The sequence below is a fragment of the Chinchilla lanigera genome, unplaced genomic scaffold (assembly GCF_000276665.1).
Source record: "Chinchilla lanigera isolate Chin_1 unplaced genomic scaffold, ChiLan1.0 scaffold00019, whole genome shotgun sequence".
Classification (NCBI taxonomy): domain Eukaryota; kingdom Metazoa; phylum Chordata; class Mammalia; order Rodentia; family Chinchillidae; genus Chinchilla; species Chinchilla lanigera.
Window position 1 is genome coordinate 663,382 of NW_004955420.1, and position 25,374 is coordinate 688,755.

Genomic DNA, 25,374 nt, shown 5'->3' on the forward strand with positions numbered 1-25,374 from the left:
CTTCCTCCTCCCTCACTGCTTCTGTCTTTTCTACCTAAGCAAACTCTGCTGCTCCCTCGCCTGCCAAGGAGGCTGGGGAAATTTTTACAAATGTGTCTGGAAAAAAAAGCAATTTGTCTGGGAACGCCTGTGTGTCTTTGTGTCCAAGAAGAGGCTTATGATTTCCCTGCAAAATCAGGACGCAGATGGACAGCAAGAGCCCGTATCCAAGGTTGGGCGGTGTCATCTATCAGTGAGGGCGAGATGCCATTAGTTATGGAGCCTGACAGGGCTTCAATTAAAGTTTGGCAAGGACTAGAGAGTGCCCAGGTCCCCCAAACTGCAGCACTAATGTATCAAAATAAAACAGGAAGGACAGAAGCTGTCCTTATAGGTAGAGAAGTGACCCCTAAAGCAGATCAAGGTAGTTTAATAATTTGCTGATTAAGTATGTGACTAGCCAGTCTGTTCATTCTCTTTCCTAGGTCCCCTCTATGAAAATATTTCAGAGATTATTTGAGCTACAGTTTTCATAATCTAGCAAATTCAAGTATTTTGCTTCCCGGTCATATTATTTTGAGAAATTATCATTGATGTAATTATCTTTTTTTGATGCAGTGATCTTGCCATTGCATCCAACTAAAGGATCCACGAGTAAGCTGTTCTCTGTGCCAATCTTCAGGCTCAGACTGCGCCATCATCTAGCCTCTGCTTACTCTGGAAAAGGTCGACAGTGGTACCCCCTGTGCAGGTTGTTTTGTGTCTTCAAAGCATAGGTATACGGGTCCTGGCGTAAGGAAGGCACTCCTCCCATGGGAGTCGTGGCTATTATTTGCATTTGCCTTGGAAGTGGGATAAAAGAGATTGCAAAACAAGTATTTCTGGTTGATGGTTTTTTAACCTCAGTCATGGCAGGAATACTGTATATCATCTAGAGTAGTGATGGCAAATCTTTTAAAGACAAAATGCACAAACTACAACTGAAAACCCAGTTATTTATCACAAAGCGCCAGCATTGCAATTAAACCTGAATACTGGGGTTTTAGTTTAGAAAAAGCAGCTCTTTTCTGATGGCCGCTGGGGCAATACGCTCGTGTGCTGACAGAGAGGGCTCTGTGTGTCCGCTGTGGCAATGCATGCCATGGGTTTGCTACCGCTGACCTACGGTCTAGACCAGGCCTTATGTGTGTGCCGTGCACTTCTGGAACAGAGTGTAGAAATATCTCTTCATCTGTTTTAAACATTTAATTTAGAAACTTCTTGTTCTTCTCCATGACTTCAATTATCAATTGTGAAGGTAAAGAGAAATTTTCCTTTTTCTGAGTCATGGTCTTGCTGTGTAGTCCAGCCTGGCCTCTAGTTTTTCTTACTAATCTCTCTTTATGAGACCTGCTGCCTCTTGCCCAGGCGACACTGATAACTGAACTGAAAAGGCTTTGTGCAGAAAGGACAAGGTGAGTAGGCGCTGAAGTGACAACTAGCAATTGTCTCTCATCTATGTATTTTCCAACACCTCCCTCTCATTTAGCAGGCAGTACCAGTTTCTAAAGCAGATGAAAGTGGCACTAACAGCAATGACAGATCTCAGAAGCTCCGGTGCAGGAACTAAACCGCCACCTCCTGCGCTGAGAAGATGTGCACAAGCTTAAAAGTAGACACCTGAAACCAACATGTTCATTTCAATATGAAGTTCATTTATACATTATTGTGTTCATTTATGGATGATGAATCCAAGATCTAGACAGCTCATCAGGACTTCCTAATAGTTACCATTTTACACAGTAAATGTAGAAAAGGAAAACATTTATATGGATATGGGAAGGAAGTAATGTGTGAAAGGGTGAGGCTACTCTCAGGTAGTGACTAGCCTTGGCCCTCTGCCACATCCCTGTTGCCTTGAGGGCTGAAGGAACAACACCTTGGCATGTCTATATCTTTCAACCAATTTGTGAAGCTTTAGGTTAAGCACATTTGGCAGGTTGTGGGAAGATTAAGCGGCGGAGACAGTTTAGCTACAGGTACAAACTGCAGCTGCTTCCAGATGCTAGATGGGATTGTGTATGCACGAGTTGAGACAATAGATTTTTCTTTACAAGTTCTATTTCATCAGTTCTATTTCATCTTAACTCATGCTATACACAACATGACTCAGGCTCTTCGTTTTGTGGTGGAGGAAGCAAAGGCTGTAAATGAGGATGACTAGCTGGCGGGCCCCAAGCTGCCAAGTGCAGGGCTGGAGGAGGGGCTCAGTCTTCTACCCTGGGACGCAGGCCTGGTTGTTTCTGGCAGTGCACACAGTTGTCTCATGGGTGATGTCTTGTTTCTTCACAGGATGTTGAGCCCTTTGCCTCAGAGTTCTTGAGTTTGGTAGCAATTCCTGCCTGCTGAGCCCAGAGCAGGTGGTCATCTGTTCTCAGAGCCACAGTAGGTGCTCTTGGTATGCAGTGTCTTCTCCGCCTGGTACTGCAGAAGATGGAAAAGGAGCCCAGGTTTTCCTGAGTTGGCTGGAGGAAACTTGTTTTCACCATTAGCAATTTGAGAAATTTGCAAATTTCTATTGCCATGTGCTCACCTTCTTTGAACTGATAACTGACGTCCTTCCTACAGGGCTGTCAATCGAACCTTATATATAAGAGATCCGTGAACTTCACAGCACCTTTCTCCTTATTCTGGCAGGTGAAAAGAAGATGCAGCACTTGGAAGACACTTTTGTGACCTCATTTATAGAAGTTTTGATCTTGAAAACTTCTCTTGCAATCAAAAGCACGGGCTGAAGTATGGGCTCTTCTGATATCCCCCACCCTCCAACACTGAGGGTTTCTTCAGTTCATTAGATTGTCTTTGCTGTGAAATTTGGGGGTGTGGGTCTTCACACAGCACCTTGTGGGTTATGGTCTCTGCAGCCAGGCAGAACGAAAAATTTAGGCGCCATTTTGCTGCTGACCACCCTGTGCTCCTGGCCCTGAAGTCTCTGAGCTTCAATTTCATGTCCTGCAAAATTAGTATCATAATAGCATTTATTTTGTAGGGTTTGTTGGAAGCATTAAGCAATGGGTATTCAGCTAGCACCAAGCACATCAGAAGTCCTTAGGAGTTCAGCTGTTATGATGAGACATAAAACGGGGACAGTAATGTCCACCTGGAAGGGAGGCTGAAAGGATTTAAATGAAGCAATGTGGGAACAGTGTCTGGTGCACAGTATTTGTCTAATAATAATAGAAGTGAGGGCAATAATAATAAAGGCTAATATAAGTGTTCACTAAGTTATATCTTTTACTTTTTAAACATCTGGGGTAGCTGCTATTCTTAGTAAGAGTTCAACAAATCGCTGTGTATTTGAGTAGTATCTTGGAGAGCTAGTCATCCCTAGATTTGAGGATAGGCGTGCATTTATTTATCTTTGAATTTCCTCCCACCCTCTCAATATTTCTACCCCTCCCCCCCATGAAGAATAGTTTTCAGAAATGTTTTGGGGGAGGCAAACACAAGCAAATTTGTGAAGTGGTTGGGTGACCTTAGATAACTGAGTAGGCTTGCGAAGCTCCACCCCTCCTGATTCCCCTCAAGTCTGGCTTCAATTTGAGAAGGGAAAATGGTTTGTTTTCGTGAAAAATATAACAAGGAAATGCATCAGACTATGTAAATCTGTATAAACTCTGATTTTTAGCAATCTTTCCTCAGCCATGAAAATCGAAGCTGAGATGAACCAGAATGGAAGACAGTGAGCTTTGGGAGGACTCAGAAGTAGCCCAGGCAGGGACTGGGAGCCGCATATGTGCAGAGGCAACAGCAAGCTCTGCTTCCCTAATCTGGCGCCATGGTTACCCGCACCACTGCCTCACCTGGTGATGGATCACAAGTTGCTGAAGAGCAAACAAGGATGGTAGGGAGCACAGTTATAAACCCCAACACTGAACCATAAACTGAGTCCAAGGAAAATAATGCTTGGTATGATGGCCCTTAGTTGAATTTTAGATACAATCAATGAGAATGGCCATAGTTTATCCATCCATATTGAAAGAGAAAGATTTTTCTGACTTCAGGAGTCTTACAAACACTACCTCAAGTGGAAGGGCACAAGGTCTGGAGTTCTACTCTCTTAGCCCTGAGTTCTGGCTCTGTGCTAAAAAGACTTGTGAGATTTCTAGGAAGTTCTTTTAAACTCTGGCTCAGGACTCTCTTGGCTGGAGCAGAACTGAAGCCCCCTCTGCCCAGTGGGTGGGTGAGGACAGAAGAGGGTCCCTGTGCAGGTCCTTCTGCAGCGGGCTGCACACGTAATGAGCCCAGTCTTCCATGCTTTGTCCTGTGCTCTGCGGGGCTTCTTTGCTAGCTTCCTGTTTCCACTTTCACTTTACATGACCAGAACTACATCAGAAAATCCATTATTCTAACACAATTATTTCAAATACATTTTTATTCATTATGTGTCTTTTTGTGGATAGAAAGAACATTTCCTCCTCTTCTCCATTGTTTCCAGGTCCAAGTCTACTCCATACTAAGCTTCCTTTTGACCCCCACTGTCAGGGCCTCTTAATCTTGTGCCTGTTTTGTATAATATGAGCAGAATCTGTTTTCCACCTCTATTCTTTCTCCATTCATGCTACTAAAATATACATCTGGCTGTGCCACTGAGCTTCTGAATGCCTATAGCATGACACTTTACCTTCCTGTCTTGACAAATTTTGGGGCTAGGAAGTAGAAGGTGAAGCTGAAGGAGAAAGCCTTCTCCTTAGTGGGGCTGGGGTTGGAGTCAAGAAGAGGGGGTTGGTGGGGGGTCCCCACGGTGAGGGAGAATTGGAGTGTCCTAGATTCAAGTGTAAGCTTGCTGCCTGCTGCAGTTGGCTGTACCATGTCCTTGATTTGTGGCTCAGACTTTCCAGCAGTCCACTGGTCCAACCTAGTGGTACCTACACCTCGGGGAGGGTAGGGATCAGGAGGTATCCACTTCAATGATAAAGAAAAGAGGAAGTAGGAGGTAAGGTGCAAAGTAGAGACACAGACTCCATGGAAAAGTAGAGGTTCTGACCTGATAGAACTCAGAGAAAGGTAAGCCTCACAACTCCATAAGTATATTTAGCTTTTCCAATTTATATTGGGAATCAGAACCAATTTTATTTGGATATCTTAGAGCAAATCACCCTCAGAAAACTGGAGGTCTTCGGGGTTATGCATCTATTATAGATACAGCAGTGACAGCCAGTTTTCCTTTTCTGTCTTATCAAGAGAACCTCAGTAATCCTGGGGTTGGCCACATACCCAGTTGGAAGATGGCATTTCCCACCCTCTTGGCTGTTGCCAGTGTCCAAGTCTTGGCCAATGTAAGTAGAAGCTATAGGGAGGATTACGAGCAGATGGACTGTAAGGTGGTGAACAAAACACAAAATCCCTGTGACTGTGGAGCCACAGTGGCAGCCTCTTCCCAGGGTTCTTTTATAAATAAGAAATGAAATTATCTCATTTTTAGGTTTTCTCTGTCACTTTTTCTTCTTTCCTTTATGGTATTAGGGACTGAACTCAGAACCTTCCCGCTGAACTACATCTCGAGTTCTTTTTATTTTAAAATAAGATTTCACTTCGTCACTAAATTGCTAAGGCTTTATTCAAATTTTGTGATCCTCCGGGCTCAGCCTCCCAGTGTGGTGGGATTATGGCCATGTACCAGCATGTTTTGGGGCACTGTCATCTCTTAAGCAGGAGCCTCAAGCAAGTTATTGAACATTTCATAAGCCCCATTTTCTCATCAGTGAGGTGTGATAAGTGTAAGACCACTTGCTGTGCAGGTAAGTGAAATAATGTTTGAAGCACTTGGAATCTTTGGCACAAAGCAGGTAGGCAATAAATGGTAGCTGCTGCTGAGGCTGTTATTAGTATTATTATTGCCACAGTTGCCTATCAGTTTTGGTGTCTATTTCCACGAATAAGTGATGGATCTTTTGGGATAGACAATTTCTTCTCCATTGTTGGTTCTGCCCCAGGACTGGAATGCGGTGGGACCCTAGTAGATTTTCACTGGATCATGTTCTATTAGGTTTTTGCCAACCACTTCTACAGGTAGATGATAAAAATCAGTGTTATTGGTGTTATTGTGTACCTGGTAGGGGACTGATGCTGTGTATGCATGTTGTCATTTAATTCCTTCCAAAGGCATTTGAGATATGTGCTTGAAGGGTAATTACAGAATGTATGCAAGTTTGGGAGTCAATTTAAACCATGTTATGTTTTTGGTTCAGTTTTAATAATGTTAAAAGAGGAATGGACATAAACCTAGGGAGGGAAATCAAACCTACTACTCTTCCATCATTCAGGTCCATAGGAGCCTCTTGGGGCTCTGAATGGCCAGATGTTGCTGGCACAACGGCTTTGCTTTGTTTCATCTCCTGCCAACTAAATTAGAGAAACTCTGCAAACCTCCCACCTTTCAGTCTCCCCACAATACTGTAGTTGTGAACCAGGAAGAAAAAAATGATTTCCTTTTTCTGGTATGTACCATCTACTATACACAAATGGGTTTTTGAGGTCTGGCATGGGCACAGGTCTGGTTGTGGCCTGTTGAGGTACTAAAGAGTAAATAAGCCCTTTGGGCAGAGGGCAAGGGTTGCAGGCCGGCTGCGTCCTCTGATAAGCGCCCTCTACCAGCCTGTGCTGGAGCAGAGTGGTAGGAGGAGGAGCTGGGGAGGTTGCTGAAATTTGGTGTATTGTCACATTGCAAAGAAAGCAACTTCTCTCTCAGAGTCAGGTTTGTTTCATGTTACGCTTGCTTACATAGCCCTGGATGAGGCCCCTACGGTCAAGAAAATCTTCTGAGATTCTGCAGGCCAAATAGATTCCAACATCCATTTCCTGTTGGTGTGGGTCATGGCTGCCGCGGAGGGTAGGTCCTTGCTCCTGTCACACAGTAGGTCTCATCTTGGGCTGTGTATTAAATGTCCCTGGAATCATGAAGAAAATTTCAATCCCTAATCCCTACCCTTACCTGAGTGAATTAGAATTTCAAGCAGTGGAGCCTGGGCATTTATATTTTTTGAAAGAAATGAACACAAATTAAAAGAAAAGTCACTAAATAGGAGAAAGTATTTGCATCAATGTGAGGTCAAATGGAATAATACAGTGAATGATTAAATTAAAAATTTTTATTATAGTAAAAGGCAAATTGCCATCAATCGCCCTCAAAATGTTCCACCTTACTTTGAACACACTTATCCCATCATTCTTGCCACTTGCTGAAGTAGTTCTGGAACTAGCTCTTTGTATCTTTAGTTGTGTTATTGTGGCTGCCTTGATACCCTGAATCAATTCAAAACATTTACTTGTCATGATTGGTTTGACTTTGGGGAGGCGCCAGAATTTGCGGGTGCCACATCCGGTGCATAAAAGGGGAAGAGGACACATCATATTTTCGAGGCTGCCTTTCTGTTGGATGGCACTCAGCGGCAGCATTGACTGTGTTTCTGATCATATCACTGAAATACATTCATGAAAAGGACTCCCAGAGCTGCTTCAGAAAGTGGCTGTGCTCAAAGAAAGGGGGTGTGTTTGGAGGGGGACTACTGGCAATGTGCCTTTTACTGTAATTCATTTTTAAAAAAATTAAACATACAGTATTTTTTGACTAGCCCTTGTAGATACCCAATAAATGACTGGTATCCAGAATATATAAAGAACTCTTAAAAGTTAATACAGCTTATGTACATGTACCAACTGCCCACAATAAATGTAAGCATTATGCACTGCAAACGTACTAATAAAAAATGAAATTCCCTGTAATGAATGTGATCAGTGTGTATATCTAAAATGTACCAATAAATGTAATTTTTTTAAAAAAGGCACATGTACTAATAAAAGCAAGAAAAGTTAATAAGAAAACAAAGAACCCCATTTAGAAATGGGCAAAAAATTTCCATAGGCAACCTTCTTAAAATCCATTATTCTAGGGGGGGAAAAAGCACTTGAGTGACTAAAATTAATAGGCTAAAGATGTTGTTGGCACAACAGACTTGTATCTAGGTTCCATCATTAAAGTCCCATTTGCCACATATGTAAATTTGGAGACAATGAAACCTACTCCTATGATGTGGATATGGTTTTCCACTGGGTACACGTGTCGGTAACTTGGTCCCCAGCGTGGTGCTATCAAAGGCGGTGGGCCTTTAAGAGGTAGGGACAAGTGGGAAGTGATCAGGTCATTGGAGGTGCTTCCTTCCCAAGGGATTTAGGTGGGATCCTGTTTAGTTCCTTTGACAGTGAGCTATTATAAAAGAGAAAGACCAACCCCTCTTACTTTTGGCTTTCTCCCTTACTATGTGATCTCTATCACACATACACACCCATGGTGCCATTCACTGTAATGTGACACAAAAAGGGCAGGGTGCACACCAGAGCTGGTGCTTGCCCATGAACCACAGGGTCTGTGAGCTAAATAAACCTCTTTTCTTTATACATTATCCAGACTCAGGTATTTTGTTATAGCAGTGGGGAACACACTAATGCACAACCTTGATGAGACATTATGAGTTTTAAATATACTACATGGCAAACACTTAACATAGGATTTGGCACAAATAATAATCATCACTTATTTAGTGCTATGTGCTAGGCATTGCACTTTATCAGCATCTCATTTAGTCTTCACAACAACTCTATAAAGTAGGTATTTTAATTTTCAAAGTAGAGAAACTTAGGCATAGAGAAGTTTAGAAACTTGCTCAAGGTCTCACAGAGGTCAGTGGCTGAACCAGATTCCAAGTCTAACTAAACTTTATTATTTACTGTATCACATCAGAACCTGGATTTCATACATTTTGGTCTCTGACATCACTTCCTAATCTTTTATCTTACTTTCTCAGTATTTTTATTCCAGTGATTTCTTAACCTTACTGAAAACTCCAGTTTCTCTTGATCCTACAACTTTTCATGAGTCATCAACACTCTGATGTTTTCACTTTCCTCCTTATGCAGCCTATATTGTATGGTTCAGCACAGTTTACTTTGCCTTTGCAAATTCCTTAACCTCATTGCACTTTTCTCCCTCTTCTTGGAAAAAGCTGAATCTAGTTATTCTAATTTTTCTCTTCACTCTATTCTTACAACCAAGCAGCAATTATTGTCAAATGTAATTGTACAGTCAAGGAGATTGGACTTACTTTCAGGTAAGCCAGGTTTTAATTAATGCCAGGAGGAAAAAAGGACGATGTATCAACAAGGGTAAAAATGCAGGGAAATTTGATTATTGTGCTATGGAGAAGCAGCAGGGAGTTTGGTCCAGGGGGAGGCAATCTGGGTATGTGACACAGCAGTGGAAAGAAGACAGTAGGGAGAGAGGGAACTTTAGTGACGAAGGATCACAGGACTGAGAGACCTGGTTGGAGAAGCCTGCTCTAAGCGTGCCAACTAAGTTGTTTATGAGTCCTGGCCGTGGCTGGAGACTCCAGAAGAATTCTGGCTGGCCTCAGCATACAGATGGGTCGGTTATAAAGTGTAGAATGGTGTTATGGACGGGGCCATATGTAGAAAGGGGGGATCCTGTTTGGGGAGAGGAAGGGCTTTGTTCTGCTGGTGCCTGGTGCGGTGGTGAAGGCACCAGTTACGTGGCAGCACCAGGGCCTGTGATAGAGCTGTACTAGTGATGTGCTGGTGAGCAACCAGCTTCCTGAGAAACAGTAACAGCAACAGTGAATGCTTAGCTCCATCGTAGCTGACTAGAGGCCAGCCGTGGGGCGGCACGACTGTGGAGCTGGAGGGAGCCATACACAGTCACTGCTCTTGGCAGCTGCTGCAATTTGGCTCCTGCGCAGCACTGGCTTGGGAAGCCCCAGGCTGTCCCTCTGAGCAGCGGACGAGTGGAGATTAAACCTGCAGTGCCCATGAGGACTGAGGCAGGGAGCAGGTCCCCAAGGTGCTACCAGACCCTGTTCTTCTTTCTAGCTCTTACGTAGCCCTGTGGGATAAGACCCAGGTTACTCACTCACAGGAATCATGTTCTGAGGACTTAGTAAAAATTGGATGGGCTCTAGAGAAAACTGTATAGTCTTCATTTAGTGAGCAAAGCCTTTGCCCTGTGTCCCCAAGTTACATGTCTACTTTTTATCTTACCATGTCTAATCTCTTCTATGTGATAGCAGTTTTTCTTTTCACAGTAATATGGATTGTACCCTGAGGTTCATGCATGCTGTGCAAGTGCTCTACCACTAAGTTATACTCCTAACCCTTTGGTTACTTTTTTTGGTGGGGACAGGGTCTCACTAAGTTGCCAGGCTAGCCTCAAATTGCAATTCTCTAGCCTCAGGGTCCTAAGTAGCTGGAACTACGTATAGGCATATGCCACTGTGTTTGGTTATGATAATACTTTTGGATAAATGAATCCATGTCAAGAAATTCTATTCTTATTAATAGAATTTCAAGTGTCTACAAAGTTCACTCATGTGAATCATTTATTTTCACCTGTGAAGGAGAAAAATATTTTATTCTGCAGAAACTTCAATTATTGGAATATTCATGCATATGAGAGTTCGACTTCAGGAAGAAGGAATGGTGATAAAACTAATGGAGAAGATTAGACATCACAGATCTTTTCCTTGTCAAATTAAAATAATGTCATCTGGGGATGGTGCACAAATATGTAACCTCAGTATTCTGACAGGCAGAGACAGGAGGATTGCAAATTTGAATACAGTCTGGGCAAGTTAACAATGTAGTAAGACCCTGTCTCAAAAAAATGGGTTGAAGATGGAGATGTAGCTCAGTGGGAATGCCTTGGGTTCAGTCCCCAATACAACACACACACACACACACTCACATGCACGCATGAAAATGTAACTATGAACCAGTATACCTTTCCATTGCATGCTTGTAGACTGTCTTTGCGTCATGCATGAACGAAGGGTGGTGGTTTGCTTGTGATGGTATGTACTATATTCATATTCGGAATTCCTGATAAATCAGAATTCTGTGAAACATTCTAAGGAACCAAACTCACTGCCAGGACATAGCTGGACCCACATGATCTGTCAGCCCCAAACCCAGCAAAACCTCATGCTTTTGTAGTATAACCATCAAGGAGCAGGAAGTTTTATTCTTCCCTCTTTTTAAAATTGGCCACTGATCTCCTCTTTGTATTCCAGGAGGAATTGCAGTACTGAGGACTGCAACTCGAGAGAAGAGGTGGGAAGAAGGACAGCAATGGGAGAGCCATTTCATACATTGTCAGTATGTAAGTCCTAGCACCTGATTTTTAAAAAGTGAGTTTCTTGACTTTTTCTAAAAGGGAGAGAAGGCGCTAACAGATCTACCTCTATGAATAATCAATCTGCTGAGACAGTGTGGCAGATGGCACTTTGTGATTCTCACAATGTCTCTGAAACTCTTAGCTTGGCTTCCTTCTCCTTGTGTGGCACAATGCCAGTTTGAAGCTTATCAAATCCTAACCATGTCAGCGTTATCGACTTGTCATTTTGTCACTCTGCCTATTCTTCTTTACCATTTTTATCCTAGCTACATCATCTACTCCTCCCCCTGAGGGTTTGACCTTCTTTCAGTGACGGGGAGAGTTAAAATAAAAATAGAGCCATTAAAGCATAACGGGTAGTGAGAAGCTGGGACACATCCAGGGCACCAAATAAACATTTGTATTGAAAAAAGGAAGAAAAAGGAAAGCTACTACAATTGAGTTAAAAACCTCGTCTTGACCTTCCTGGAAGTAGAGGCAAAAGGGGAGGGAGGATCTCTTCTCTGCCACTTCAGACACCTCATCACTGAACAGTCTAGAAAACTTGGGAAGGCAATAACCAGGCCAATAGACACACTTCCCATAGGCCTTCTTTTCCCTGAGACACTTACCTGATAATATAGATGCAACCGCAGCAATGATGAAGGACACAATGACACCAGGCCCTGCCATTTCCTTGGCTACCAGGCCAGATACCACATACATGCCAGTGCCCACGCAGCTGCCAACTCCAAGAGAGATGAGGTCCACAGTGGTGAGCACCTGGGCCAGCTTGGTCCCGTGTGCTGTGGTGGCCCCGGTGCCCTCCAGCATGGACTCCACTGGCTTGGTGCGTAGGATCCTGGAGTGCATGGCACACCAGGCAGCCCCCCACTGCACGCGCCGGGGATCCAGCGAGGCCAGGAAGCCACTCATCTTGAGTGGTGGGGCTTGCAGTGCAGCTCAGCTGATGGAGGAGGGCTGCAGAAACCTTAGTGGATAGTTCCGGAAGTCATCTGGTGAATGGGGATCTCCTGCTTAGGAAAGGTCCAGAGGGACCCGCAGCAGTCTTCTCCTGGGCATGAATATCTGCAGGAAAAACACAAGAAAAGGGGAGATAAGACAAATGGGGAGCAAAACATGATTTAAAGGCATGGTTGAAGCTGAGCTAGTAGAAACAGCTCCATCTTTTATGCTCATAATATGGGAAGGTTCCTTTTCCTTTTTTTTTTTTTTTTTGTCTTTTTGAGACAGGGTCTTGTTATGCAATTCAGGCTGACCTTGAGCTCACTTTGTGGCCCAGGCTGGCCTCAAACTCACAACGATCCTCCTGCCTCAGCTTCCTGAGTGCTGGGATTACAGGCGTGCACCACAACGCCCAGCTTCCTTCTCCAATTGGTGTTTGCCCTCCAGTCTGAAACAAGAGTCTGAAGCTTGCATCATGTTGCATAGTCATTCTCAAGAGGCAGGTCCACCACTGACTGTTTTACATCCCAGGCTAAGCTACTTCACTTCTTTGTGCTTCAGTCTCAGCCATCCAGGGAATGGTGAAATCTCTTCCCAGTGCTGATGTTAAGATCAGATGAGTGCATGTCTGTAAGGAGTTTAAGAAAATGCCTGGCACGTGGGAAAAGGCTTATACATCAGACTCTAAGTACTTAGCTCTGCCAAGACGTGTTTGACTTTTGGGCATATTCTTTGGGGACACAGCGTTCTCATTTTTTACATAAAAATATAGAATTAGACCTATGATTCTCAAGAAGAGCCATGCCACCCATCGGTTTGTTTTCAACTCTGCTTTCAAATGAAATGAAAAATGTTTTGACCTTTTCTTTGCCTTGAAGATTAGGATGGTGAGGAGTGCTCCTGGCATTTGGAGTAAGATAGTACATGACAGTGTCATGCGTCTTTCAAATATCTTGCCAGACATTCTGTAGATGGACATCCTTGTGATGATGGTCTGGACCTAGAATTAATTCTGTTTTAAATATAAACATCCAGAATATTTTGGATAGTTTTAATATACAAGTGCATTGAATTATTTAGGAAAGCAGCTACAGAATATGTCAAAGGGAGGTTTTAATTTGTTTAGTTTGGAATATATGAGGAGTTTTCCATAATTTCAGAAAACTAAGGCTCCCATGGCAGAGCTACTCATGGTATTGTATCTCTCATGCAGCACCTCTGTGACAGCCTGTCATTTGGAAATGGTGTATTTGCAGTGATTCTTTGTATAGTGCATGTGTCTGACAACTTCATTTGGACATGCCTGGGCACTTATGTACTGAAATATGTTGGATATGGGTAGGTTATCTTTGAATTTCACTTCAGGATACTAAAGAGTGGTTTGACAAAATATTCATTGTAAAAAAGGATGTTGAGTTGGCTCTGCCCCTTAAGACCTCTATGATCTTGAGCAAGAGGGCAGAAATCTCCTCACCTCTGTCCTCTCCTCTGAGAACTATGGTGTTAGTTGAGACCTCTAAAGTTTTGTCAAATTAGAAAATGAAAATATTGTATGAAACTATTTTCTTTGGAAGCCAGAGGCCTTATAAGATCTAAAAAGAATTTTGAAGTGTAACCAAATATTTATTTCAGGTACTGTACTCGTATGCCTATTGCATTTGTGTGTATAATAGGTACCTCTCTGCATAATTTACTAATATTATTAATTAATACTACTCAGCACTTAATATAGCACTTGTCTCTTTCTGAAGGCTTTGCAAACACTAATTTGGGGAATCAGGTGGAATATGACAGTTTGGTTCAGAGGGGTTGGGGGACAACCATTCTGGTTTAATTTCCTCTTAGAGCCTAGAGTATCTGAACTCTTTTTCCTGCTCCTCTCATTCCCTTCCCCCCTTTGTCCTTCCTTCTCTGCCTTCTCTTATTCCGCTCTTTATCTCCTTCTTATTCTTCTTTTCACAGCTGTGGGACCACGACATGTATATGGGGAGGCTGCCTGAACACTTGCACTGGTTGCTTCTTAGAGGGAAATGAATATACATATCTACTCAGTGCCATCCATCCATCTGTTGGGCATCTGCTGTGTGCAAAGCAGGTGATAGGCTCGGAACTGCACAGATGAGAGATGATGGACACCTGAATCATGTCACAAGGGAGAAGGCTTATTTTGTTTTATTATGAAAAGCTTGCCTTTTATTATTTTTCTTGTTAAAAATCTTAGCAAGTCTATTGCAGAAAACTAGACAATATAAATAATAAAAAACCACATGAACAAATAGAATAACCACCCAGCAACAAGCCATCATTAATACTTGATTTGCATTTCTTCAGCTCTTTTCTAAAAAGTGTGTAGACACATCTATTAGAAAATATACACGTGTATTTTTTAAATAAAAGAGATTTACTATTTATTATAATTTAAAACTTCCTTATTTTATTTAACAATATATTTGAAAATTTCCCTACATCCATAGTTATGGAAATATTGTTTTTAATAACTGAACAGTCACTTCACTATTATGACTTCAATGTTTTTCTTATATAGAAAGTTGACTTGTTGACTTAGTTTTGGTTCACTCATTCATTCATTCATTCACTCATTCAAGAAAATATTCCCAGAGTCTCCTCTGTAATAGCCCAGCTTTAACCAATGAGTTGCTGTGGTAAAGATGACATGCAAGGTCCTGCTGTCCCGGCGCTGATGTTTAGCAGGGAGAGACAAAACAGCATACAGGTTGACAAAGACAGTCAGGCCACTTGAGAGTGGGGAGGACTATGTTAGGGCTGAGCTGTGTCCCTCCAAATACAAATGCTGAAGTCCTGACCCCTAGTAATCTCAGAAGATAACCTTGTTTGGAAATAGGGTCACTGCAGATGTAATTAGTTAAGTTATAGCATTGGAGGTGAATGTGACAGGTACAGGGTGAGGGGAGGCTTTGTGTGTCATGTCCATTCATTTAGTCCTCATAAGAAATTCATCTTTGCAGAGGAGGTGTGAGGAGAGGTCTGCCTGCTTGTTCAAGGTCACACAGGTCTTAAGGGGCACAGCCAGAGCTTGATTTTGTGTGTCTACTTGCAGAGCTCATTTCTGGACTCCTGGATTTCTAGGAGTCACCAGTTTAGGGGCTGGAATGCCAAGATGAGTACTAGGAGTGGAAAACCAGATGTGACCATTTCCACAGGGGACCATGAGTTTGACAGGTACATCCTGTTTCCTGTCCCATTCTGGGCTCGTGGCAGGGTCTCTTGTTACCTCTCCTTAGGGGGCAATGTCTGTGGAGTCTTCTCTGTCTGGAGATAACCCCCTAGGACTGGCACTGGCCAGCCCTTCATCAGAAACTGTCATGAGGACACTGAAAAACACCCAGGCATATTAGGGAGACAGCAATTTCTATCTACATTTCATATTCCTAGTAATTAGAAATTGTGGTGAGAATGTGGATAATTCACTAGAACAGAGGTTGAGGGTAGTTAGAATTCCTTCTTGGCTTAATTCCCCCTATGTGATTGCTCTGAGCTCTTGCTTTATTGATGAAAACAGGGGCTTGAGGCATTTCCATTCTTGGTAGGAAATTTACTGGAGACAACAAAATGCACAGAAGAAAACATATTTCTAGGTGACTATTGACAGTATCCATATTCATTACACCCAGATTATGTTAATCAAAGATAGTTTTGGAAGCTCATTGCTGTTGTCTTTCCAAGATGAGCAATAAATGTGTGCTGTGCTTTCTCTAGCACTTTAATTCAAGTTTCTCAAAATACTTCACAGCTATAAGTAAGGAAGGCTTACAGGGCCTCTGGGAGGAGAGAGTCATCATTGTGGTGTTGCTGGTGTGTTTGAGGCTTCGTGGGCTCCTAAGTATAATGATGGTGAAAGCAGGTTTATTTCAGGGTAAAAATGATTATGGGTTAGAAGTTCAGTGAATAGGTGGGATTATAGAATTAGGTTGGAGCCTGCCTTTGGAGGTGAGGAGAGGAAGGAAATGAAGGTTAACAAAACAGTAAACAGCCAAAAATCATTCCGACCTGATTTTGCAAATACACTAAGGGATTATGTAAAGCCCTTCATGACTTTCCCGAGGAATAGTAGTCTGGCTTTTGCTGGAACATCTGGGGCAGAGGAACACTGGCAACCCCTTCACATGGTTGTACAGTTATGATTGCCACAAATTGATCAATGTCCCCAGGCAAATGAGGTTACAGTTTAGAGTGAAAGTTTCCTGGTCAGAAGAGCTCCACCAACTGACTGCAGGGTCTGAAACGCTCTTCTGAGGCCCCTCTCACTTCTGCACGGGGAGGGTCTTTGGGTAAACCCCCAACAGCGTCACTGGGCTGAGCTTCTGGTTTAGGACACAATAAAGGGCTAGGTTCCCAAAGTTCACACTCTGGCTCTGCCCAAAATAACCTTGGCCAGAGGCTCTCTATACTTTGATTTTGCCATCTATAAAATGGAATAACAGTGGTACCCAGTGTACAGGGTTGTTGAAAGTGGTGAAGAAATCAGCATATATGAAGCTTTCAGCAAAGTAGCTGGCATATAATGATTTCCAGGGAGGATTGCCCAGAATCACCCTGTTCTGACCCCTGGTTTTGTCCCCTACTGCTGACCTCCCTCCACCTTCACCTGCCCAGCCAGCTATCTGAGAGCTCTTCAGCCTGCTGTTCAGTCCCTATCCTGCAATTTTTTCTGCTGAAACTTGCCTTGGTTTCTCCCACATATACAACCTGGTACTTTGACTCAAAGGATTCATGATTCCTTCTTTCAAGCTTGAAGAGATTTGCTTTCTTCTCTATCCTATGTTTCCTTTACTAAAGGAGCTCCTCATCAGATTTTCTTGGGCCTTTGGGTGCTACATCTTTCATTCTTCTCTACACTTGATTCATTTATCCATAGTGAAACACACACACACACACACACACACACAAAAATTGATCAGTGCCCCCAGGCAAAATGAGGTTTTACACACACACACACACACACACATACACAAGTACCCTGGGAACATGGTGGTCCACCTACAATCACCACCTTAGCCCTGAAATCATGATCTCCTGGGCCCCATGCCTGGGGCTACACTGCACTCTCAGCCATCTTTGATGGTGGATTCTCTCGTGAGGTCCTTTCTTCTGCAGCTCTGCTCTTCCTTCCCAGCTTGCCAGATATGGTCTAGGTCTGGACCCTTGCTTGCCTATCAGCTACTAAGACTTTCCACTGGCTAGAGATACAGGCCAGCTGCATATGAGTCTCAAGGTCTGCTCAGCCCTAGAAGAACACCCTGGTAAATTGGTTTGAGTTGTGTATCCTAGTAACACTCTTCTGTTTGCAATTTTGTTCTCTGTAACTGTACAGATGAGGCCTAATCTGCTTATGGAATAAATCTTTAAGTTTTTGAAAGCAACTAACATTTTTCTCAGAATCTTATCTTGCTTAAGATTAAACATCTTTAATTTCTTCTGTGATCAACAGTGCTGCACATGTTATAGCTTCTAGATCAATCACATTCTGACTTGTACTTGGGCAGGCTGTAGTCTGTTAGGGTTGAGTAAGGGAGGTGGTTTTGGTCTGTCTGGCTCGGTGTGTGCATGCTCATGTACACATGTGTGCTTACATGCACTAGTGTGAGCGTGTTGCTCCAAGTCAGCGCTGGCCCCTGACAAATTCACTCAGATGTATAATTGGTTTTAAAACTAGCATTCTTGATCTTCTGATTGCTAATGTTCCCAATTCCACCTTTACTAAGTATTTGATCAAACCACTTCAAATATTTTTTGATTATTTATCATATTAGTTAACATGTGTTTCTCCATTTATATTGTATATGAAATCTCAGACACAGCTATCCTTCTTTTGCTTGAAATGTTTTAAAGCAGATTTTGAGTCTGTAATAATTATATATGGTAGCTATGCAAAAGAGGCACCAGTTTAACTTCCTTTTCAAAGCCCTGTTTCATTTGTGTTTCTAAAAAGGTTATTGAGTGTACTAATCAGCTTTGCAGCAGTAACAAACAACTCAGAGCTGGCTGTGTCTGTACTCCAAGCTGTGTATCAATTTTAGGTTTTCTCCTAAATCTGGTGTGTATGTCTAATCTACACGTTCTCTCAATCTGGGATTTAGGCTGAAGGAGGAATCCCTACCTAACTCCCACTGCTCTCTCTTGGGACAGGCTTGTGTCAAAGGACAGGGGGAAATGTGAAGTGCTCCTCTGTTTCTAGTTGGCACTGCCATTTCCACTGACTCTCTGATGGCTGAAGTGAGTCATGTGACCAAACATCAAGGGAGTAGGGTGGAATCTATACTCCTTTGGGAGGCAGATGAGTCACACATGGCGAAGGGTGAGGTTGTATGCTATTATAAAGGAAGATGTGAATAACTGTGATGGTCCTATCTCATTGAGCCTCTACAGTGTACTAGGCAAAGCCGCTGTATTTTTCTTTTGAGGCTTTTTACTTTTCTGCATGAGCAGAAGCCTGTCAATCTGAGTTATAAACTTAAAGACATGCTTATGTGTTCATTTCTGCACTTCCACAGTTAATTCTTTAATTAATTAATTAATTAATTCATTCATTTTTAGGTACGGGGAGTTGAACTCATGACTTCATGCTTGCCAGACAAGCACTGTGCTGCTGAGCTATATCCCCGCTCCACAATTAATTCTTTAAAGATGGAAATATTCTCTCTTTAATGACCAATTTAGATTAAAAAATTCATCTGCTCCCAACAACAAGTAGAACAAAACAAAGTTATCAATTTAAGTTTGCTTGAAATAAACAATTCTTTAAAAATAAAAGCTTATGAGAGTAATAGATCTTTATTTGGTCTGGGGTAATATTTTTCCTTAAAAAATATTCTTCCATTCTGTTCCTCTGTTTGTCAATACTGCAGGGGTTTAGAATATTATCTGTGTGTATGTTTGGTGGGGACTATTGTGAAAATGCTCTCATGAAAACATCTGGCATTGACTTGGAGAAGCAATGGGAGCCTTACTTAGAGATCAGGATCTCCAGCACTGAGATAATGCCATGGTTCTCCTGCAAAGGTTCAAGCAAGGAGGGACCACAGTCTGACATCACCTCTTACTTTCCTCTCCCATGGACCCCAGGCCCTGGTCCTCAGGCTTCTGCTGGAATCATGTATCCCTGTGTGTTTGACTGTAGTCTGATGTCATCTTCCACACCCATTGATCCTTGGTCCAGGGTATCAGGACTCTGTTTGAATCACATTTCATTCATTGTACATTTAGAATATTAAAAGTGCCAGAGCCCTGGAAATGAAAAAACAAAAAAAAAAAAACAAAAACAAAAAACAAAAAACAAAAAACCACAACAACTCTCCATTAATCAGAGGTCATTGGGAATCCCCTCTTTTAGATGGGACAAAAAAATGAGAAAACCAGTAATCCTTTCATGCCAGCATAAAAAAATTTAAAAAGCTGTATTAAAAAATTATTGCAGAAATATTTAGTGAGTTCTACTATGTGCTTGGCTTACTGGTAGCATGATGCTTGTAAAAGAAATGATTGTAAGACAGAATATCAGAAATGTAGATGCTAGGAGGCTTCTGGGATAAAGGATCTTCTGGTTGCCATCCCATGCACTCTTGCCAGGCCCCTGCTGTGCCCCAGGGAGCTGGCTAGCATAGAGCACCTCAAAGTCCCCCTGGCCCTCTGTTTAAATTGTCAGTGGGAGGACTAGCAAGTGGTCAGGAGGGAGGAAGAGGGGAGGCTGACTGTTTATCCCAAATGCCCCTTCTAGGCCAGTGTGGGTTGGCCATGTTTATCTATTAAGAATCCAGGCTCCTGCTGCTGTTCCTCTGCTTATGCTACCTCTTTCTGGTCCTGATAACTCTTTCTTTCCCTTTGTCTTTTCAGGTAGAGAGAGGTATCTAGGCTTCCAGTCCCTAAAAGTGCATTTTGCCTCAGGTTTTATACCCATTGCTCACACCTTTGTATATAGCTCTGGGCATTAACTGTCCTGAGAATAGGTTTGAGCATGCTATGTGCTTCCTGGTGGGTTCCTGACTGACACATGGGTGCATTGTGAGACTTGGAGAAATTTGGGATGATCACTCCTACCCTGTACCTACAGAGACAGTGGATTTGAAGTCAGAACAATGAGACCTGTGCTTTGACTCTGCCTTGTGACCTTGGGTAAGGATCTCAACTGAAATCTTTTTATCTGAAAGATGAGAGTAATATATATGGCTTTATTTGAGTAACCTTCTTGAGAATGCTTGGGATCAGAAGTATTTTGAATTTTGAATTTTTTTAGATTTTGGAATATTAACATATATATGTTAATCTCTTTGTCTTTCTGATATAGTACCTGAGTTTAAAAATGAAATTCACTTCTATTTAATATATATCTTTTACACATAAGCTGAAGGTCATTTTGTATGATTTTTTAAATATACCCGTGTATTGACTGCAATTCATCACATGAAGTCAGGTGTGGAACTTTCATTTGTGGTGAAAACTTTCTCAGCTAAATTAGTCCTTGGGTGGAGGACTAACATCTAGACTATAGAAAGAACTAAAAAAATTAGATCCCCTCTGAATAAATGATCCAATCAAAAATAGGCAACTGAAATGAATAAATATTTCTTAGAAGATGTACAAATGACCAATAAATACATGAAACAATTTTCTACATCTCTGGGCATTAGAAAAATGCAAATTAAAACAACACTTAGATTCCATATTACTCTAGAAAGAACGGCAATCATCAAGAAATAAAATAACTAATGCTGGTGAGGCGAAGTAGAAAGGAACCCTTCTACACTATTGAATATAAAATGGTACAACCACTATGGAAACTTCAGTATGGAGACTTCTCAAAAAACTAAAACTAGAAATTCCATTTGACCCAGTTATTCTCCTAGATGTCTCCCTGAAAGAGTTAAAAACATCTTATTACAATGATACATGCATACTCATGTTGATAGCACAACGTATAATCTTGGAAGTGGCTACATGCTTACCAATGGATAAATGAACAAAGGAAATGTGGTATTTATACATAATGGAGTACTACTCTGCCATACAAGGGATAAAGCTGAGTCATTTGTAGGAAAATGGATGCACTTTAACACCATAATTTTAAGTCAAATAAATAGCATGCTTTCTCTTGCATGAGAAACTCGTAGTATAAGTAAATTAAACAGCAAATTAGGGGTGTTCCACCTGTAAGAGATACCTTGTGGAGCTATCGTGAGGATTTAATGAGATGACACTTGTGAGTGAGTTCAAACTATAACGCAGCCTGTAAGTGTAGGCATTTAAAAGGTGACCAGTGTCTCAAAGGATGGCTTAGAAACAGGAAGAGATTTGGTAATTCACAAAAACAAACCAAAACCATTTGCAAGACTCCTCTTACTAACATAAGAGTGCAAACCACTGAAGTTTAGAGAACCTCTGAACAGAAGACTGCTATAACAATATTTTTTCTAGCTCACATTTGTTAGCCAGAAAAGTTAATTAACTAGAACATACTTCCCCAGAATTCCAGTTATTAGGGGTTTTAACTGCATGCAAGAGTTACTGGGAAAGAGGATAAACTCACCCATAGATCATTTCTAAAACACATGCCAATATTTAAAGTTAACACTAGGAGAGATGGAAGTGCCTTATTATACAGTGAGCACAGAACTGTAGAACGAGAGACCCAAGATTTCATCCAGCCCTGTGGGACAAACTATAGATGAGACCTTGAGCAAGCTACAGCTTTCCAAGTATTCTGTTTTATCATTTAGAAAATGATGACAATGACTTTCTTTTTAATGCAACCTTGTAAGTTACAAGTTATTTTAATAGGTGATGCCTATGTTGGCTCTTTGCAAAAAAAATTCTGATCTCATCCTAAATGTGATTTTAGAGGTGATTTTGAAATGAGCTCATAGGATGCTTGTGTTAGGGATCATCCAGCTTGACACTTTCATGCCATGTGTCATCTCAATGTTCTTGAGTCTCCAAAAGCCACTCTACACCCACGTGGGCTACATGCTCATCTCAGTGTGTCCTCAGAGCTGGGACAGAAGCACCAACTGGACATCTAAGACACTGAAGGGAAAATAGATTTTACTGAAAGTTTCCTGATGAACTAGAGAAATGCTATCACACATCACTTTCTCCTGAGTTAGGTCCCACTGACTGCTAGAACAAATAGCCTCATACATAATGGCTTAAAACAACATAAATTTGTCATTTTTACAGTTCTGAGTCTTCAAGGCTATTTACTTTTTAGAGGTTCTGGAGGTCTATTTCCTTGGCTTTTCAATCACCTGGAATTTAAAGGCCACTTACTTTCCTTGGCTTATGGTCCCTTCTTCCATCTTCAAAGCCAGTAGCTTCTGTGCTCTTCAACTTCCTGCCTCTTTCTGATTGATTATATTAGATCATCGTTTGTTCAGGGTAATCTCCCATCTCAAATGTTGCTGCTATGGTTTAGATCTAAAATGCCCTCCCGAATTCTTCTGTGTGTGGAAGGTGATTGGACCGTGGGGATCAGCGCTGCACTCATCAGTGCATTCATCCACTGTGAGTTCAGTAGCTCAGTGTGCTGTTAGGCCGTGGGGCTTGTTGGTGATAAGTCGCTGGGAGAGGGACCTGGAGAGGATATTCTTGTCGCAGAGTCCTTCCTTCTCTCTCTGCTTCCTAGCTGCCCCGACCCGAGTGCTCACTCTCTATTTCCTTAACTGTGCTGTTTCTACCCTGGAGCCAGCTGTTTCTACCCTGGTTCCAGGGACTGAAACCATGAGTCAAAATAAATCTCTTTTTAAAATTGTGGGTGGATATTGTGTCCCACCACGGAGAAAAGGACTAGAACAATTGCTAAATTAATCACCCCTGCAAAATCCCCTTTCTAATATAAAGTAACATAGTCACAAGTTCCTAAAATTAGGATGTGGACGTCTTTGGGGGAACACTAAACAACTTATATATCTAAGAACCATTCTTATCTTAGACATACCCATCTTCATATTTCCACAGCTTGTGGCAAACTGTTATGTCTCTTTTGTTTTCTTGAAAAAGTATGGGCTTAGTATTTCTCCATATATTCTCTCTACAGCTCTATATCTAAAACAACACTTAACTGAAACCACATTACCCACTGTCTCGCAAACACACCCTGGCAGAGTCCTTCACCCAGCTCCTTTGGGAGGGGCAGATCTGGATCCAGAGCTCCAAAGAGACTCATCTAAAGCCAAGCACCAGGTCATAGCAGGTCTTCTGGTGGCCAAACCAGGACTTTCCCTTCTGCTCCATATTTAAGAATGTGAATGGAGCCACCTATATTTTCATGTATGATGATCTCCAGATGAGATCAATCTTTTGACAGTTTTTTCCTTTTACATGTGTTTTTTCCTTGTAGAAGCTGAAGGAAGAGACAAAGGTGACCTAATATTCCTCAAAACTTTTCCTAGAAGCTTGGCTTCTGTGGAATTTTCCTCACCTCAATCTGGAGAAGCACAGCTCTAACAGAAGTCTTCTAAATGTGTTTCTCATGTTAGTAACCAACTGCCTTCCTGAGGGTTGCTCAGGGTAATCCTTAAGTGGATACAACTCTAGAGCTGCTAACCGTGGATGCACTAAATAGAGTTGCCCTCCTAACCTATAACTATAATTTGGATAACTGGTTTTATGCCTCTGGGTTTGGAGCTCACACTGTAAACTATTTCTGTTTTTTCTCTTCTCTATGAATTAACTGAACCCCCACCTCTTTTCTACTTTGGACTCCACCATTTTGGAGGCTTACCACCTGGCTCTGAGATTTCTTCTGCCCCTAAAGAGTCCTAGAGTTCTAGAGTCTACACTTTAAACCAGATAATTCCAATAAGACAGATTCTTCAAGATTTGAGAAGGGCTATTTTGCATGCTATAACAATAAACAGACAAATGGAATCTCAAATTATTGATGTAGATTATTACATAACAAAACCTCACTCCAGCGTCCTCACCCTCATGCTGCTCTTGCCTCTTACTGTTCTCAATACACTCCATTTGTCTCAGTGGCTTCAGTGGATTTCTATGAATATTTATGGAGTGCCTTGTAATTATTTGGCACTGTGTATGCAAAAAAACCAGAGACAGGATGAAGAAACAGGAGGCTATTGGCCTCCAGGGTCTCCCAGGCAGGCTGGGGAGACAGGTGGAAAGTGACCATCCAGTGTGATACTCACAGGTCTCCTTACTGACTGTAATGTTTTTTCCTTCTCAGTCTTCTTTTCCTGTTTTCTTTACCTGTTCCCCTGAAGCTATCCAGACTTCTACATTCCTTTGGGACTTAGCTCATATCCCATTTGTCATAAAATGTTTGTTAACCACTTGAGACTCCTCAGAATTCCTATGGAACTTTCAACTCAATATGCATTCTTAAATTGCTTTGTGATGAAGTGCATTTGTGCGAAAATGTTAATAACTTGAGAGCTAAAATCTCTTCTTAAAACCCTCCATTGGTTTTGCACTGCAAACCAAATGAAATCTGAAGTCCTTACCATGGTTTCCAGAGCCCTGCAGAGTTTGGCGTCTATTTCATCTCTGAGTTCATCTTCTGCGACCATTTCCCCTTTTGGTTTTGCCACATTGATTTCCTTTCTGTTTCTGAAATGTACTATGTTCTTGTTTGTCTCAGAGCCTTTGGACTTGATTACTTGGTCTAGAATCTCTTTGCATGGTGCCCTCCTTGTGGTTCCATTTTGCACTGAAATGTCACACTGCAGACATTTGATGTCTCCCTGAGCTAAAAGTGGCCCTTGTGTCTCACAGTTATCCTTACTCTATGATTCATCTATCATCTATCTATCTATCTATCTATCTATCTATCTATCTATCTATCATCTATCGTCTATCATCTATCTATCTATCTATCTATCTATCTATCATCTATCTAATCTGTCTATCTATCCATCCGTGTCTGTCCATTCACCCATCGCCCATCCATGAAAATTTTGAGTTATTTATCTTTATTTGACACATTTAAGTGACAATGTTTTTCTTGTCTGTCTCTTTCCTTGATAAAATCCTTCAAGGTAGGGATTTTGTCCACATCATTCTTTGTCTCTTAGAGCAGGTATTCAAACAAGGTAGATAATCACTAAATATTGTAGAATAGTCTTCCATGGTACTTAAAATATCGTTGAGCGAGCCCCCCGCGCCTTGCGCCCAGGCAGCCAGTTCTCCGGGAGCTGCAGCGCTCCTGGGTCCGAGTGTGGGCCGGACTCATACCACCG

General features: G+C 41.9%; 1 protein-coding gene across 1 annotated transcript in view; it reads right to left on the minus strand.

The window, feature by feature from the left end:
- Positions 1 to 25,374, minus strand: part of Slc7a14 (solute carrier family 7, member 14) — a 107,180-nt gene that overhangs the window by 38,453 nt on the left and 43,353 nt on the right. The window contains exon 2 of the mRNA XM_005382983.2: positions 11,812 to 12,268. Within this exon, the coding sequence (XP_005383040.1) occupies positions 11,812 to 12,115 (304 nt within the window). The 5' untranslated portion in view covers positions 12,116 to 12,268. The remainder of the gene's footprint in view (positions 1 to 11,811; positions 12,269 to 25,374) is intronic.